At 42.4% G+C, this 19510-nt stretch overlaps 1 protein-coding gene across 2 annotated transcripts in view; it reads left to right on the forward strand.

Moving 5' to 3' along the window:
• The window catches only part of PGAP1 (post-GPI attachment to proteins inositol deacylase 1), a 215526-nt gene that overhangs the window by 101250 nt on the left and 94766 nt on the right, over window positions 1–19510 (forward strand). For both annotated transcript variants that reach the window (XM_033946396.1, XM_033946397.1), the window contains exons 12-15: window positions 6901–6952; window positions 12212–12289; window positions 15321–15396; window positions 18621–18694. In XM_033946396.1, the coding sequence (XP_033802287.1) occupies window positions 6901–6952; window positions 12212–12289; window positions 15321–15396; window positions 18621–18694 (280 nt within the window). The remainder of the gene's footprint in view (window positions 1–6900; window positions 6953–12211; window positions 12290–15320; window positions 15397–18620; window positions 18695–19510) is intronic.

Below are 19510 nucleotides of genomic sequence, written 5' to 3' on the forward strand. Positions count from 1 at the left end.
AATTAAATAATATTTATTTGAACGTACAAGTAGTTTCAACTACATCTGTAACCACATAATTGTCTTAAAAATGGCATTTATGCAGTTAATTTGATGTCATTTAACAAAGTCCAGCAAAGAGGCCATATCCTGTTTCATGTCTCTAAAACTTTTTTTTTTAGCTCTGGCACACTAAATGGAGCAAATGTTTTTCGTGGCACATTATAATTGAAATTATAAAATTACAAAACCAACAAAAAATTAAATGTGAGTTTTATTTATTTAAAGTACTTTAAGCTATATATGGGAAGGGAATGGGGGCTTGTATACCACCTTTTTGTGACTTTGGCATTCAAAGCTGACATTCAAAGTGGTGGACACTGCAGGATTAAGTGACTTGCCCAGGGTCACAAGGTGCAGCATTGGGATTTGATCTCACAACCTCTGAGTGCAGAGGCAGCAGTTTTACCAGTGAGCCATAGTCCTTCCTCCAACGGTAAAACTAAAGAAGATAGAATAGAATTGCTGATCAATGCAATGGATGAGCTTGATTTTGAATGCAAATTAACTCAAAACACAGCTCTGTAGTCAACAAGCAAACACATATTTCATCATTCACCATCTACAGGCATTCTCTTTTTTTCGATTTAATTTCTGTCAGCTGAAAATCCAAGTTTGCAAAGATAAGAAGATCCAAACGGTAACAAAGCCTTGATTGCTTTGTTGCTCATCTTAGGATAAGTACTGCATAAAAAATAAAATAAAACTAAAATTACTTTCCTTTAGTTTTCAAGGACCAATCACATTAAAGAATGATGATTGTCTGGGTAGTTGTATCCTTAAGCATACAGATACTCCTAACATTGACAAAACTCTTGTGTACACAATGTACATGTCTGTTCTAGTGTAGAGTCCAGCAGCCCCCCTCTCTCCTTCCCTTCCTACCGCGGGTCCAAAGGCCCCCCATCCTTGCACCCTCCCTTCCTCCTTCCCATGGGTGGCAAGAAGTTACATTGGAAGGAGGGACTCAGTGGCAAGAAGGTTCTAGTCGGAGCAGTCCTGCATGGATCTGGTCTGGGAATTGGGAGGGAAAGGAAACAGGTCCTGGGCCCATGTGGTGGGTGGGGTGGAGCTGGAAGGAAAGAAGAGACACTGAAGGGAGGGGATAAAGGTGTTTGATCCATGGGAAGGGGACTAGAGGGAATGGAGAGAGGTATAGGATCTTCAGGGAGGAAGAGAGAGAAGGAAAGGAAAGCTGAAACAAGGGGATGAAGTAAGAGTAAGTGAAATATTGAACATAGCGGAGGAAGGGAGTAAAGAGGAGACGCTAGACAAAGGCAGATGTACAAAAAGAGGGTAGATGGTGGGCATGGATGGGAGCATTGGAACAGGGACAAAAAGGGGAATTCTGTATTTGCATGGGGGTGGTATATGGACACAGAGGGGTAATGCTAGACATGAGAGGGTATATGGACACAGAGAGATGGCTAGACATGGGGGAGAATAAGAACGTAGAAGGAAGATACTGGACGGAGGGGGCATGGAGATATAGAGGAGTGATACTACACAGGAAGAGGGGATCATAGAATGGTGAGATAATGAAGGCAGGGAAATGGGCACAGGGGAAATACTAGAAAGGGTATAGGAGACAGAGAAGGGAGATGCTTGCTGAACATGGGGAAAAACATACACAAAGATAGAAGATGAATGGCGAGCATGGAGAAAGAAGACATGTCAAATGGTCAGGAGACCCTTGCAAGTGAGTTAAGAATAGACAGATGGAAACAGAAACCAGAGCCTGAGACCAATGTGATGTGAAGAATAAAATGACCAGACAACAAAAGGTAGAAGAAAAAATTAATTTTTATTTTGTGATTAGAATATATCAGATTTGAAATACATAGCTTTCTAGAGCTAGTGTTAGACATAACTGGGGACTGCAAAGCTCAGGCTGTACTTCTTTAGCTTCCAGCTGGCTTAGAGCTCTCTCTGACCAGGGGGGTAGTTGCCCTAGTTGCACTCCCCTAACACTATTCCTGTCATGTTAGCTTGATTTTTTTTCTATGTAGTATTCTGTAGTAATTTGACTTCAGTTTCCTCGCTAGTGGAGGAGATATTTGTGAGAGGGAGGAGAGGGGTTTGGTTGATCCTTGCTCTGTATTATTTGTGATTTCTAAAATGACAATTGTACAGAATATTGTTTCTTTTTATACTTTAATAAAATATGTTCAGTATAAAACTATTTGAGGCTTATGCGAATGGGATCTGATGGTTTCCGGGGATGGGACGGGAACCAAGCTCATGGGGACACTTTTTTCCCCCGTGTCATTTTCTAGTCAGGAGATCCTGGTGACGTCAGAAAGAGCATCTTTATAGATTGGTGCTGATTGTGCAAAGGACTTTCATTTTGGATATACTGTATTTTTCGCCCCATAAGACACACTTTTTTTCCACCCAATTGTGATTTGGTTTTGACTTTACATATATAATATAGTATATTCTGTTTTGAATTGCTATTTTTGTATTGAACAAGTTTACCATGTAAAGCCCAGCACAGAAGTCTACAATCATTCTTAAATTTTACAGATTCTTTCCTTTCAGATTATGCTTGGAAATTCATATTCTCATCTTAGAGTTGTTGTGAGTATCTGTTATGTGACACAGGTCCTATTTCCAAAAGAGCTAGATCCTTTGGCAAGACACCTGTTCTAATGGTAGTTATAATTCTATAGCCAAAGCTTGGATCTGTTCTTAAGTCTTTGATTACTTCATCACTGAGCTGAGGAAGATCAGGGCCAACAGAGAAATTAGTAAAATTGGGATTTGTTTCCAGGTCAGTAGCAGAATCCAACATTTTTTTCAATGAGACCTGCCCATTTATTGCTTATTGTCTTGCCATCTAAAGCAGTCACCAAGTGCTTGAATGGTAGTTAGCCTATGTGCAGGTTACAAACAGTCCACTTCAGCTTCCTGTGTAGCTTCACCATAACATAATGCATCACTTTTCCTTCCCAACTAGTGTGTGCATTGTTGGAATCATCTCCAGTAGCTTGAAAAGTTTTGACCGCTTCTCTATCTCTCAGCCATGAAACCAAATTATCAGCAATTATTTCTTCTTTTTAGTTGTTTTTGCAGAACAAAATGCCATAGATATCTGCCTCCTGGCTCCATACAAACTGTATAATGTTCCTCTTTTACCGTACCTGGATACATTTTGCCATTCTCTTTTGCCTTCAAGATGGCCATCATAGAAAATGCAACTGATGCCATTCTGCTGCAGTTCCTCCTCAAACTGTCTATCCAAATTTTTCATGATTCTCGCCTGAGCTCTCTTCACCTTGTTGTGATGAAACAACAAAGCAGTGTCCGAGTGATGAGTCCTACATCAATCCAGGCAGCAGTATCATTCTCTGCAGTCTCTCTCAGTCCAGTATGGTGTCTTAAACTGACAAGGGTTGGTTATATCCTTGGTATTATATTTTGGGCTCTTCCTAGCTTTCTGTGGAGCAGTGGTCTTCAATTCAAGGCCCACGAGCCAATGGCAACCCATGGAGAACTCTTAGGCAACCCATACACTTTTCCGGAATGCCGTTCCTCCCCCCCCCCCAGCAGGATATGGTACTTGCTTACCCTTCTTGTTCATCATCCGCGCTGCGCTTTCACTATTCGGGCTGCCAGTAGCATGAGTGAAGTAAACACGTTGCTTTTAGTGACCCTGGAAGCTTTCCCTCTTCTACAGCTTTCTGTCCTTGCATAGGCAAGAAGCTGTAGCAGAGGGAAAGCTTCCAAGGTTACCGAAGGCAACATGTTTACTTCACTCACACTGCCCATGGGTCGAAGAGTGAACAAGAGTGTACAGGAAGGGTAAGACAGTACTGGATCTTGCAAGGGGGAGGGGAGGAATCGCAAAGGTAGGGTAATAAAGAGATGCTGATCCACAGAGATGGGGAGTAAAGGGAAACAAAAATATGCCAGGCCTCCAGGGGAAGAAAGGGAAGGGCAGGACAGAAATGTTAGACCATGGGAGGGGGGAGGAAAGGAGAAAGATGTCAGACAAAGGGGAAGGAAGGAGAGAGAGATGGCTTCTGAGCCAATCAGGACCTTAAGCTCCTACCCATGCATCCCAGAATGCGCTGGGAAGGAGAATGCCCACCATTTTGGAGTGGTGGGCCTGTGATCAGGAGGAACTGTGCATCCTTCCTGTTATCTACATCTATGCCATTAAAAAAGAAAAAAAAACCCAAACAGCTGAGTGGCAGGAGGCTGCTTTGGGGCTTCCCCTACCACTCGGCTGTTTAGACTTGTTGAAACCAGAGCCGGTTGCTAAACAAGCGATTGGATGGGATTACAGGAGACCTCAGCAAAATTCCTTTGCATGGGAAGCTGTTTGAACATCGACAACCGTTTAGAAATCAGCCAAAAAATCGGCCCACAATGACCATTTTAAGTGCATCTAGCTCTCTGTCTCCATAGCATGGAGCCATTAAAGCCTCCAACTCTGCTGTCTGGATCAAGAGGGACTACTGCAGTCTGAAACTAATCCCGTCCTAGATAAGATAAAAGTGGAAGAAAAGCAACTGGAGAGAGCAACCCACCCAACCCCCCAAAAAATAAACAAAACCAAAGTACAGAAACACTATTAATTCTTATCATTTCTATAGCCCTGCTAGATGTACACAGTGTTGTACATTAAACATGTAAACACACATACCTAACACTAGGGGTTTGCAGTCAGAAAAATTTTGTTTGCATTTAATTATTTTACATTTTATTCTTTTTGGTTGTGTCATTCTGTATTTTTTACGTGTTAGTGTACTAATTAATGTGCAGTAAATTAGGAGGCCCTTGTACTAAACTGTGACAAAAAGTGGCCTTAGCATGCCCTTGTACGGGGTTTTCCCATCCACTAAGGCCATTTTTACCAGAATCGTAAAATAGCCAATTTTCACATTTTTGTATTAACAGCCATGCGCTATTGTTGCCATTAGCTTGCAGCCATTAAAAAGAAGTACCATGTGAGCACTTACTACCATTCATTTTGTAGGTTATAAGGACTCATGTGGTAATCCTGTCCTAACCAGCTATAGTGCAGTAATGTAGTTGTGCTAAATGGTGAGCACAGGAACACTCCCTTACAAGTTCCCTTCCAATTTTATTTTATTTTTTTAAATATATTTTAGGGCATAGATCTGTGCATGCTAAAATGGCACTTATCTCAGGATGCCTGAACACCTTTCATGGTATGCTTGGAGAAGAGACAGCTCAGGGGAGATAGGATAGAAGTCTATAAAATACTGAGTGAAATGGAAAGGGTAGATGTGAATCACGTGTTTACTCTTTCCAAAAATACTGTGACTTAGGGGGCATGTGATGAAACTACTAAGTAGTAGATTTAAAACAAAGAGGAGAAAATATTTCTTTGCTCAGTTGGTAATTAAACTCTGGAATTTGTTGCTGTAGAATGTGGTGAAAGCAGTTAGCTTAGCAGGGTTTAAAGAAGGTTTGGATAATTTCCTCCAAGAGAAGTCCATAAGCCATTATTGAGATGGCTTGGAGAAATCCACTGCTTATTCTTAGGATAAGCAACATAAAATCAATCTTTTTTTTTTTCTCCTTGGGATCTTGCCGGGTACTTGTGATCTGAGTTGGCCACTATTGGAAACAGGATACTGAGCTTGATGGACCTTCAGTCCATCCCAGTATGACAATTCTTACGTTCTTATGCTATTTTAAGCTGCATTAGGTGCACTTTAATTCCAGCTTAGTAAAAGAGCCCCTGAATGAATTAGTACATGCTATTACAAAATGAAATGAAATGATATAAAATGCCCATCCCTAGTTTTGCAAATTTACATCTACATGCACATCACAGCAGAATTTATGCACTACTGGAGGGTCATTGTATAAGCCTGTTTTGTAAAGACGCAGAGGTGCTTATGTTGGGAAGGGAATGGGTCTTGTATACTGCCTTTTTGTGGCTTTTGGCATTCAAAGCTGACATTCAAAGCGGTAGGCATTGGAAGATTAAGTGACTTGCCTAGGGTCACAAGGAGCAGCACTGGAATTTGATCTCTCAACCTCTGGGTGAGCCACACCTTCCCCCTTGCCTGTATAAAGGTACAATTTTGGACATTTTCACCCTGTTAGGATATTACCCCTGATAAGCCTGCATGTTTACATGCATTTGTGCAACACTTATTTTTATTGTCTTACTTTGGTGATGGGTTCAAGTCCCTTTATTCAGCAGTCAAGACTAGCTGTGAAGTCCTAAAATTTGCACAAGTACAATCAGATGAAGGCTGAAAAGCTTCTGTTAGTCTAGGAACATTTGTTCCAGATATGTGTGTGTGCATAAGACATTGCACCTGCTTCAATGAGGATGCAATCGGATGTCCTTCAGCAGTACAAGTACTTCAACTGAAATGCATTACTTTGTATCGTTAATGATGGCTGAAAGAATGATTAGAGCATCTTCTTTCTCAGCAGATTGATTTTTAAGCAGTTAAGGGGACTTCAGTTATCATTTGCATTTTGTCTTCTATACAGATTCTATTTCCTTTTGTTTCAAATTTTTTTTGCAACACCTACTAATAACGGATAGTTGTTTTTCTTCTTATTTCTACCCTGGACTATGTTTTTGAATTTTGGCACCTTTTCCTATGAATTTACACAAAGTCGGGTATAATTATGAGCAATAAACTATTGGTTACCTGGTTACAAATGTTACATTCCAAGACCATAGATTTGAGCTTTTGCCTACTTTAAAAAAATGAGCCTGAAATGTTTATAAGCATTATGGACTTACTTTCTTAAACACAAGAATCAAGTTTTTAATATTACTACTACATGTAGTCTTTAAATATATAAATTTGTTTGAGCTATCCATAACTTATTGGTAACTAGTTATAACATTTTTTACAGCTTGACAGTTGATGATTTATCTTGGAAAACAGAATTGCTGCCAACAATTAAGGTAAACTATTGAATTTTATTACAGTTAATATAAAGGGTAGCATTAGATACTAAAAATGTTTCTGTTGATTTTATAGATGAATATACCGTTGTGTTTGCTTATATATAGAACTAAAAATATATACTGAGTAATTCTATAAAACAGATCACTAACATTAACCTAAGAAACAACTGGGCAGATGATCCGCAGGATTCAATATGGTGAGAGAAACCAGCAGATCAGATAGAAAACCTTTATCCTAAAGTTTATTCACTATAGTAGATAGAATACTGACAGAAAAGCCCTCACAGGCTGTGTTTTGCCCACACAAGTGCTGTATCAGAGGCTCAAAAGCTGCCAGAATGATCTGTGCTAGAATGCTATGCTGCTGCTTTCCTTGAAAGAACTGAGCCAAGCTGGTGAAACCACTATTTCACACCACTTGGTTACTCCTGGTTACCCAGATATATCCTCTTTTTTAGAGGACTGTCCAGATGGCTTTCTTCACTGTCCGGGCCAAGAGCAGTGGCTGCATACAGGGCAGTATGGAGGCAGAGGAGCCTGCTCTGGGTTATTCTCCCTGCCCCCCCCCCCCCCACCTACCTCCTCAGACTCCACTGAAATGTAATCTTTGGGCTGGCCAGCAGCAGTGAGGTGAGCCTGTTGCCGTCAGCCTGCCCCCTAAAAACCTTCTCTCTGAAGAAACTTCTTGTTCTCATGTAAGCAGGATGCTCCAGAGAGGTGGCTTCCGGGGCAGGCCAATAGCAGCAGGCTCAATTTGTTACTGTTGCTGGACGGCCAGAATATTAAATTTTGGCAATGAGGTAGGTGGGGGACAGGGAAAAGCCATAGAGAGAGAAGCATCATGCTGGTTGGGGGTGGGGGGAGGGTGCTGGAGGGAGGAAGAGAATGAGAGAGAGAGAGAGAAGCACCCTTAAAAGGGCATAGGAATATAATTTAAACTAACCATTTCTTTTAAAATTATTCAGCAAGACAAAAATAATTCGTATTTATTTTTCTCAATTTTTTAATACAAAAATGTCTCTACAGTACCTTTACTTTTCACCCAATAGAAAAAGTAAATTTATTTTATTTGGTAAACAGTTGTATGGTAAACTTGGGGATGGGGGGGTTGTGGAGAGAGAAAAGCACCCATGGGAGAGGTGGGCAAGAGAGAGAGAAGTGCCTGCAGGGGAGGGGGTAGGAAGAGGGAGAGAGAAACAACATCCATAGAGAGGGGTGGGGATTTTGAGGGGGAGAGAGAAGGACCCGCGAGGGAGATGGAGGGAGAGAGAGAGAGAAACATCATGCGTGGAAGGGGGGGATTGAGGAAGAGAGAAGTGCCTGTGGGGAGGATGGCGGGGGAGAAAAAGTAGCACTTGCAGTGGAGGGGAGTTAGAAGGAGAGGGGGGCAGATAGAAGCACTAGAAGGGTATAGAAGATGGAAAGAGGGACTAAGGTAATGGGTGAATGGTGGGGTGGGGCAGGGGCAAGACTGGTGGGAGGCAGAGTGGGGCTGGGATTGGGCAGGGACAGGGTCATGTGTCTTCTTTTTTGACTTTACAAATATGGTAACCCTACTTCTGACCCCCTTGATGCAGCCCTTGATTGGTCAAAACATAGTTTGTGTCAGACTTTTCTGTTTGTATTTTATCTGCTATAATGAATAATCCTTGGGATGAAGGTTTACTATCTGATCTGCTGTTTTCTTCCAGTGCAAATGTTTAAAATACTAACACACAAACATGTTCTTATGAGATATGCACCTATGCACTATTCTGTAAATGCATGAATATTTATGTAGTGCTTATTTTATAGGTGGGCATGCACTTGGCAGGGTATCTTACAGAAAACTGCAACTTACATATGTATCATTGGAACTTAGGTACATACACTTCCATAAGTGCTTGCCCTAAACATATGTAATGTAATGTATACCAGTTACACTAGTATTCTTTTAAATGAAAGTAAGTGCCTATCTCCCCTCATAGAATATGCACCATTCAGGTGTTCAGTTATAGAATTACCAGATATACTCAAATATAAACCGAGGTAACCTTTCCCCCCAAAAAAGGGAGGAAAAAAGTTTGACTTGATTATAAACCGAAGTTAGAAATTTGAGTGTCATTTGTCATCCCCACCAGAACACCTGGCCTCAGTCACACATGCAGAAAACAGACAAAAAAACCTTTTCAAATACAAACCTGCAAACTAAAAGTACTATTGTACACAAATGAAACTCTAATATGCCATACTCTGCACACAGTATACCACAAGAGAAATAGAAAGAAATGCATTTCTTCCTGAACAGTCCAAAATATAAAAACAATAGAAGTAAATTTTCAAAATTGACATTTTTCAATCACTAAATTGAAAATAAAAACCATTTTCCTACCTTTATCTGGCAATTTTATTTTTCTAGTCATCTTGTTTCATCTGTGCTTTTAACTGTTCCCGAGACCTCCTTATGCATTTGCTGTTTCTTTCCTCTCCTTCACTTTTTGCACTACATCCTTCTTTGACACTGATTTTCACATTCAGTTTTCTTCCATTTTTCTGCCTCCATCTCAAATCTATCTTTCCAACTCTTTCCCTTCCTTCTGTCCATATGCCCCATCTCTTCCCCTTCCCTCCATCCGTGCCCCATCTCTTCCCCTTCCCACCATCCATGTGCCACCATTTCTTTCCTCTTGCTGCCTGCGGCCTCCCTTGCATCTTTCCTTTGCTGCGATCCACCCAAGCGGAAATAGAAAGTTGCTTCAGAAGGGAGTGGACTGCGGCAAAAGAAAAGGACAGGAAATACATTATGTGCCTATAGAACAGTGGTCTCAAACTCAAACCCTTTGCGGGGCCACATTTTGGATTTGTAGGTACTTGGAGGGCCGCAGAAAAAAATAGTTAATATCTTATTAAAGAAATGACAATTTTGCATGAGGTTAAACTCTTTATAGTTTATAAAACTTTCCTTTAACAGTTTTACCTTATGCAAAATTGTCATTTCTTTAATAAGACATTAACTATTTTTTCTGCGGCCCTCCAAGTACTCTATTTTTTCTGCAGCACTCACATTTAAAGTTTAATATCTTTGCTTTCTCAAAACTGGCACATTTCTATTACTAAATTGAAAATAAAATCATTTTCCTACCTTTGTTTGGTAATTTCATCAGTCTCTGGTTGCACTTTATTCTTCTGACTGTGCATCCAATATTTCTTCTCTTCTTTCAGCTTCCTGTATGCTTCCTCTCCTCCAGACCTCATTCCCTCCCCCAACTTTTTCTTTCTTTTTCTATGTCTGTCTTTCTCTGATTCCTTGTTCTATTTTTTGCTTTGTTTCTGGCTCCTTGTCCCCCCTCCCTTCTTTCTTTTTTCCTTCTGGCTCCCTGCCTCCCCCCCCAACCCCTTCTTTCTTCCTTCCTGCCCTCCCCCATGCCACTGCCGCTGGGGAATAGGCGGCGGCTGCTGCTGCTGCCGCCGCCATCGGGAACAGCCCAAAATCTCCACGGGGCCGACCAACTCTCGCCGCCCGACGTCAATTCTAACGTCGGAAAGGACGTTCCGGGCAGCCAGGCAGCGATTGGCTAGCCAGAACGTCCTCTCGACGTCAGAATTGAGATCGGGCGGCGAGAGAAGCAGGGAGATGAAAGAGCATGGTGCCAGCGGTGAGAAGGGAAGGGAAGCAGTTGGGCACCCCTGCTCTAGACGAGCCGCGAGCCTAGAAGAACAGTGGAGGGTGACCAGCTGTGCGGACCGCCCCCCCCTTGGTACGCCACTGGAGCAGCAGCGTGTCTGGCCGGCTCATTCCATTCAAAGCCGCGGGTGGCGGCTCCTTGCGAGATCCGCGCCTGCGTCTGAAGCCTCTCTGATGTTGTGATGTCAGAGAGGCTTCCGATGCAGGAGCGAATAGCGCAAGGAGCCGCCAACCCGCGGCTTTGAACGGAACGAACCGGCCAGACCCGCTGCTGCTCCAAAAGGAAGGAATTATCCAGTCCAGACCGCAGGCCGCAAAAAAAACTTGGAGAGCCATATGTGGCCCACGGGCCGCGTGTTTGAGACTGCTGCTATAGAAAATATGAAGAAATCATTGCGTTAAAGCACAATCACATCGTCATTTCTTAGAGGTTAGAGTATTCTAGATACATATTGTTCCCAATCTAGATCAGCCCATTAGACAATGCTACCCTTCTATAATATTTGTGAACTTCATATTCTATAGAATTTACTTTGATATTAATTTCTATCATGATTTGAGTTTTGAAACAACTAAGAATACAGCCACTTGTTCTTATTACTGTTTATTTCTTATTGGTTAAGATTCCTTTTGTATTACTGTTGTAAATTTAATAAAATTTAATTTAAAAAAGAAAAGGACAGAGGAGGTCACCTTCTTCGGTACTTTTATCCTCCACTACCCGCTGCTCCCTGCCCCAGACCCACATTGAGAATCCCGGAGAGGGCGGGAACTAGCTGGCCTTGAGCATACACAGATGCTCAAGGCCCTTCAGCCCAGCATAGAGCGTCGGCATCAGCTTCCGAAGCATTGGGACTGTAAGTGCATTGTCAGTCTGAGGCAGGGGGGAGCATGTGGTGGAGGATAGGAGTGCCAGTCATTGAGGGGGGGAGATGGGAGGGCCAGTCATCGGGAGGGTGAGGAAGAGATAGCAATGGTTATCAGTGGGGATAGCAGTGATGGACATTGGGCAGGGGGAGAGAGCTGTGCCGGTCATGGGAAGGGGGTGGAGGATAGCAGTGCTGGGCATCTGGAGGGGTGGAAAATAGCATTGTTGGTCAAGTGGGGAGGGGAGGGAAAAAAGCACCATCATCCAAAGGAGGCTCGAATATAAACTGAGAACCCCATTTTTGGGCCATTTTTTTTGGCCTAAAAATCTTGGTTTATATTCGAGTATATATGGTACTCTCACAATGTGATATAGGGGCTTATATTCAAAACACTTAGACACATAAAGTATTATAGGTTTCTATGAGTGAAAAAAGAAAATGATCTAGAAATAATAATAAACAGAGAATCAGTAGAACCAAAAAACTGAACAAAATATGCTGCACATTTTTAACTTTCTTTTAGAAATGTAAACTGGCTATTTCACATGTAACATCTTATTTGGGTCCAGTTCTGTATTCTTATAACTGAAATGCTCTAGAGACTGGATGGATATAAAATGTTGGTTTAGTTGTAAGCTGCACATATATGTTTTGTAGACAACATAAATCTTCTTATAGCCCTTTCACATGGAATTGATGGATGTCTGATACCTGTTCCTTTAGGCTGCAACTTTGAAACTTGTGGACTATTCTTCCTTATCCCATGTGGTGCTTCATGTGCCCACAACCAATGGCACTAAGGTAACAACATCAAAACCTGCAATAAATGTGGGGTGGTTTGGTTGGGGGTTTTTTTGTCTCATAATATAGTGTTTTTGGAGTTTTTAAATCTATAAGATTCTATCTGGTTCATATTCAGATTCTATCTGGTTCATATTCAGTAGACTGCTACTGGCTAGGTTAGAGCCAGATATTCAGTGCCAAGCAGGCTCTGTCTGTTTTTTTTTTTTAAGCACCAAACAGCTCTTTGGGTATGGTTAATATTTAGTGCTGTAAGTAGTTCTACATTCCTAGCTAGTTATGTAGGCACTGGCACTGAATATCACTGGTGCCTGCATAATCCTTGGGTCTATGTCAGCTCCTTCCCTAGACTACTCTGGAGCTAACCAGATAGTGCCTTGGTGGTCACAGGGGATATTCAACAGCACTGTCCAATTTAAGTGGCACTGAATATAGGTTCTCACCCTGCTCATTGTAGTAGTAGTGAGACTAGTGGCAGCTTACAGGGCCAAGTACAACAGCACTGCAGCAGTGGGTGGGTGGGGGACAGAGAGAGGTTGATGGGGCTTGACTTGGGGAAAGAAAAGAAAGTTGGGAACCAAATGTAGGTCCCTAAATGTTTTAGAGGTTAAGGGGTCTGCATAGCTAGAAGATTGGGAATTCCTCTAATATACTGTGCTGTCTTGCATATTAAAATTCTTCATACACAGGGTTACACTTTTTTTTTCTCTAGTTCAGATGAATCATCAATCCCAGAGAGGTGATACTGCTATTTGGCACATATTTGATCTTTAGAGCCTTCCAGGAAATTGTAAAGTTCAGATTGTGGGTTAGCAGTACAGGAGAAGTGTATACATAAGCAGCTTTTTATTTTTAAATCTTTATTCATCTTACAACAAGTGTATCAAGAAATAACATTTGAACTTAAAAACATCACTTGATATTCTATTACAATCAACTTAAATTCATGAAATTATAATCCCCTCCCTCTTATCCCTCCCATATCATATGCATTCACATATATTATCTAATATAATAAAACGCTAGGCCGCGCATACGCACTCCCATCGCGTGAGTCCGTTTTCCGTGAGCTGTAGCGACCCATAGGAAGTGCGCATGCGTGGCTTACGGTCTGGCCTGCTCCCTGCCGTATTGCATTTTTTAGTTGAAAGACGCAGCGGTGGCTACTCTCACGATCCCCGCCTGCGTCGGACTTCCGACGCAGGTGGGGATCATGAGAGGAGCCACCGCCGCGTGTTTCAACTAAAAAAAAAAATATGGCAAGGGGAGCAGGCCAGACCAGACCGGCAAAAGTCAGAGGTGGAAGCCTAATAGCCCCGGCGGCTGTCGGCGGCTGCAGGCCGTGGCGGCTGTCAGCAGCTGCAGGCCGCGGCGGCTAAGCACGGAGCCACCATGGACCCCAGCGCTGGACATCCTGCTCTCCTGTCAGCTCCTCTCAAGAGCTGCACCAGCGTCGGAGAAGGCTTCCGACGCTGGCGGGAATCGAGAGGAGCCGAGGTGACACCTCAAGGGGCGGGAAGGGAAGCGCCGAAAAAACTCCAGCCGGCTGTAATCGTGTCACCAAATAACAGCCTCCCTGTGAAAATGAATACTCACGCTGCAGTAGCTGCTGGCTTTCCCTTCAGCTCGGCTCCCCACTTACAAAAGGAGCCTACAGCGAGCCCTGCCCCTGCTGCCTCCAAAAGTAAGGGACACTTGGCAGATTCTTTCCCTTGCACCGACATTGAAGAAAATGTATTCACAGCCCTAGCAACCGACGTAAGCAAAACTAACTGCCGATTTAGAAGGTTGTTTTTTTTACAGCAGTTTGCTGGTCAGGAAAAAATACTTGCGGTTTGTTTTGGGTGAAGGGTGTGTGCTGGGGAAGCTGTGAACTATAGTGCATTGATTAGATAAAGGCCAGGGGTGGGTGTGCTGGGGAAGGGGCCCAGGGAGCAATCTTGCTTTCCATTGTGGGGGAAGAGGTGTGATTTGTTGGGGACAAGAAAGATCTTGCTTTCCTTTGGGGGGAGGGGTGTGATTTATTGACTACAAAAAATTAACTTGCTTTGCTTTAGGGGTAGGGGTGTGATTGGTTGGGGACAGGTAGTATCTTGGACAGGGGAAGCAGGGAAGGGAAAAGTACTACTGGACAGGGGAGAGTTAAAAGTAAGGGACAAAGCCTCCTGCTGGACAGGGGGAGCAGGAAAGAGGTGCTGCTGGACAGGGGGGGGAGTTAAAACAAAGGGAGAAGGGCTGCTGCTGGATAAGGGGACCAGTGAAGGGGTGGTGGTGGACACAGGGGAAGAAAAAGGAAGGGAGAATGGATAGGGGGAGCAGGCAAGGGGTGGTGGTGGACAGCCGAGAAAAAAGAAAGAAATAAATAAATACAGAAACAGGCTAAGGAGAGAGAGAGAAATAAATAAATACAGACACACACACATATTCTAGCACCCGTTAATGTAACGGGCTTAAAGACTAGTACAATATAATCCTTCCTATTAATCCAAACATTTAATAAAGAATCAGAACCCCCCACATCCCTATCCCATCATTTCAATTGTATTATTAATCACATAAGCAGCTTTTTAGATGAATTGAGTTACTGGTTTTATATGTCACTAAACCCTTTTTACTTTTATTTTTTTCCTTATTAAACACTATTTTTTAAATCTGTCTTTGTCACTCTGGTTCATTCCTTGGTGAATACTTAGTTACTTTTCCTTGAAATATGCTTAAGCAATTTTAGATAGGAAACTGCCTTAAACCTCTTCTGTATATCAAAGGTGCAGCCAAAGGCTTTGAATATATTTTTAATTTTTGGGAATACTTACCAGGTTGTGAATAGCATTGCAAGCTACAGATGTTTATAGGAAAATACAATTAGTGATCTAGAAATGAATGTTGTTTCTAAATATGTTAACAGCTTCTTAATGAGATTGAAATAAAATGTAGAAGAGTGGTGGGAGTTCAGCCTGAGTGAGATCCCACTGCTCTTGTCTCTTTCTCCAGTTACTTTTGCAATGAATGAATATAATGTGTGTATCAACAGTTTACTATGGACTGTGAATTCTTTAATGAGGACTCCAGGACTGTACATGTTCCTGTCACGCATATCTTTTCATTTGGTATGTATAACCTTGCATGTATAGAAACTGAAAATAGCCATTAAATGAAAGTCTCGATCCCCTTTCTATCTGGGGGTTGTTTTTTTATTCATTTATTTTTGGTTTAGTATTTATGAAATCTCTATAGATTCCCTTTCTTTATATCTTCATGTGCCATCTGCTAACTTAACAGTATATATGATTACAAGTACCTTGAGCAAAGGATCTGTGGAGAACAGTGGTTACAAGTGAGTGTGTTGTCTGGTCATAATGAGTGCTTTTAATACACACAGGTACTAGAAGATATATACAGTGGTACCTCGGTTTGCGAGTGTTTTGCAAGACGAGCAAAACATTTGCAAAATCGGTGCCTCGAAAACCGAGCATGGCTCGATTTACGAGCACCCCCCTGCAATCCGGCACCCCCCCTGCAATCCGGCACCCCCCCTGCGATCCGGCACCCCCCCCTGCGATCCGGCACCCCCCCTGCCTCGAACCGGCACCCCCCCGCCACGATTGGGCACTGAAAAGGATTAGGTCCCAATTCCTGCCCCATACTTTCTCTGTCATTTGGAAGACAGGTGCACCCAGGGACATATTGTAGAGGCCAGAAATGATCTCCAAACATATCCACTTTAATATCAGCTTCACATTCCTTTTATATTATTCTACATGAATCAGTGTTGTCAGCATGTGTCAGCATGTGACGTAAACACAAACCATATATGGACACAGGTCACATGAAACTTTAAAGACATCAGCATTTTCCTCTATCTCTGGCTGGAGTCCAAAGGGTCAGAAAAAGCCTTGACCAGCAGAGCTTCTTTACTAAAGCTGTCTGTAAATACGGCTTAACAAAACAATTGAATTCACTTCACAACATCTCTGTTCAAACATACATGTCCTTGTAGTATTTTCAAAGAGAGAAAGACAAACAGGGTCTGGCTTTCTTACAGCTGGAAAACATGGCCTAAGGACTTGATACGTGTCCCTTCAGGCACCCCCCCCCGCCACGATCCGACCCCCCCCGACACGATTGGGCACCCCACCCCCGACACGATCCGACCCCCCCCCCCGATACAATTGGGCACCCCCCCGCCGCTTCTTACCCTCATCTGGGCATTCTTGAAGATCGGCCCTCATCTGCTGGGGCTTGAGCATCTGAGCATGCTCAAGGCCTGCGAGTTCACGTTCTGAACGTGAACGTGAACTTGCAGGCCTTGAGCATGCTCAGATGCTCAAGGCCCAGCAGACGAGGAGTCCGATATTCTAGAGTGCCCAGATGAGGGTAAGAAGCGGCGGGGGTGTCCCCAATTGTGTCGGGGGGGATGTCGGATCGTGTCGGGGGGGGGTGCCCAATCGTGGCGGGGGGGTCGGATCGTGGCGGGGGGGGGTGCCTGATTGCAGGGGGGGGGCCTTCGAGGGGAGCAATGCTGGTTCTCGGGGGGGGGGGGGAACGTATCAAAGCGAGTTTCCATTATTTCCTATGGGGAAACTTGCTTTGATAAACGAGCATTTTGGATTACGAGCATGCTCCTGGAACGGATTATGCTCGTAATCCAAGGTACTACTGTATAATCCTTAGGTATAGGGAAGGAAAACAGCCATGATAGTTGTTTTCCCATTTTTGGTTTTCTGCTATTGTAATTGTTATTAAAGGATATGTAATATAATCTTTTCAGACTTCTCTTCTCTGACAAATAGGTTCGTTTTGGACCTGACTGTTCGCTCTTCCAATTGCACTAGTTGCTCCTTTCAAACTCCAATCACACTGATTTTAGATTTAATAGTTCAAAAAAATTTGATATATCACTCTAACAAAAGGCAGAGTGGTGTAATGACTTATTTGATTCAGTGCAATACAGTACTTCAAATACACCTTATTTATTTGGTTCAGAAAATAAATTCCCGTTTAGGTTTTTTCTGGAATCTCTTTATTTAACTCCAAACAGAATTAAGCCTGTTTTGGCTGCCATTAGTGTTGTTTTTTTCTTTTTAATTTAGTGATCTTCTGTGTTCTAGCATCCATTTCTATGAACTTTTTGACTTTTTGTAAACTGCATAGTAACCTTTATTGGTTCTCATGTGGTATATCAAGCTCTGTGAAATAATATACTAAACAAGTATGTCTTTCATAATTATCTGTCAACTCCCTTAATCTCTGTATACCTACAGATGTAATTTTTAATAACTATGCTTATTGTCAAATGGTATCTGCTCTTAGGTAGTACAAAAGGAAGTGGGAATGGACAATGAGCACTCTACTGAAGAACCCTGATGTAAAACCAATTTGTTTATTTCATAAAAGGACGCAAGCTTGGTTTTACATCAGGGTTCTTCAGTGGAGTGCTCATTGTCCATTCCCACTTCCTTTTGTACTGTTTTATACCTGTGGGTTCTCTGTCCTGTTGGACTTTTTGGTGTTTACTTGTTTATCTGCTCTTAGGTGCCATATTCAGGAACAGCCTGAACATGTAATGTTCTGCAATAGCTGCTCAATTTCAATCATGTAATTATCTAAGAGAAAATGTTCACACGCCCTTTCCACGCTCCACAGCATGCTGCAGCTAGTCAGAAGCTATTTTGTGCAGGCTAAATTAATGCAATGGTGCAGAGAAAATGTGCACTGTAGAAATTTAGGTTCTATAAATATCTGAAACAATTTTTCACTTTTATCGTTAGTATTTTTCCGTTGGAACAAAAAAAGTGGAAAATCATTAGACTAAGGGCTCCTTTTACTAAGGTGCGCTAGCCCCCTGCTAGCGCGCGCTGCCCCCCACGCTATGCGTAAAAACTAAAGCCAGCTCAATGGTGGCGTTAGCATCTAGCGCATGCGGCAATGCAGTGCATGTTAAAACCGCTAGCGCAGCTTAGTAAAAGGAGCCCTAAGTATATAACCTTCAGTGGAGACTGCCCCAACCTTGTTGGTTTGGGTCTGAGAACTTTTCAGCGGCCCCTCGTATTACCCAGTCTGCTCCTTATTACTGCATATCCTGTCTCTACACTCCGAGATGCATCCAGCAGCTCATACTCATGATCTCAGTCTGTACTGTTTTAACTTTGTATTAAATGGGGTGAAAACCTTGGAGACTGCCTACTGAGCATCTGTAAATTTAGGGTTAAATTCTCACCAATGTATATGACATTTACATTACAATCTATTGTAGAAAAGGGTGACTTGTTCCAGGACATACACTTATTTGGCCTTTGCTCAACAAATACTTTAAATGTACTTTGTTTTCCAGGACTTTATTCAAACAAGGTGAAATTGAATTCAACTGGTCTAATTCATAATGTACAACTTCAACACTTTAACCAGGTAAAGTGTGAAATGAAGAAATGCTAGTAAATATAGTCACGTTATATAGGTTTCAAAAGCAGTAAAGAGGGAGGGAGGGTGGGTTTGGTCCCTATTTAACTATCTTTTGAGTGCTGTAAATGCTTGTGTTGCTCTTGATAGGGATAGTTTTCCAATAGCCCGCCCATGTAATTTCAAGATGCATGGGCACGTCTTTCACATATATGTTTTCAAAGAAAAGGTTTTCTGTGTAGAGCACAGTTCTAGAAAGGACACTGAAAGTTAGGCACCACCTCCACCCCCGATATTCAAAACAATTTAACCAGCCAGAAACAGTCTCTGTCTGGTTAAATAGCATTTAACTAGCTAACTACGAATATTCATCGTGAGATAACTGGTTATCTCCACTGAATATTCATAGTAAGCGGCTAAAAGCTAACCAGTTATATTCAGCACTGACTAGCTAAATCTAGCGGGCAAATCAGACCACCTAAATAGCAGTCCTATCTTTGCCCATTGTAACTTAACCGGTCAGTGCTGAATATCAACTTAATTGGTTAAGTTATAGCTGTTGAAAAAAAAAACCCCCAGATATTCAAATGCTGGTCACCGGAAATGGCCCAGCATTGAATATCCAAACTCACCAGCGACTGCAGAATTTAGGTGCGCTACCTCCCATAGACTGAATATCAAGCCCCAAAAATCTAAGTGCTAAGCAAGGATTCTGTTACTGCAAATTAATATTCCAAGTCCATTGTAGAATACTAGTGTAAGTTGGCAGTTAAGTGCCAACATTTGGGCACACCCACATGTGACATGTCAATAGCAGGTCTAAAT

This window comes from Geotrypetes seraphini, chromosome 5 (assembly GCF_902459505.1).
Source record: "Geotrypetes seraphini chromosome 5, aGeoSer1.1, whole genome shotgun sequence".
NCBI lineage: Eukaryota > Metazoa > Chordata > Amphibia > Gymnophiona > Dermophiidae > Geotrypetes > Geotrypetes seraphini.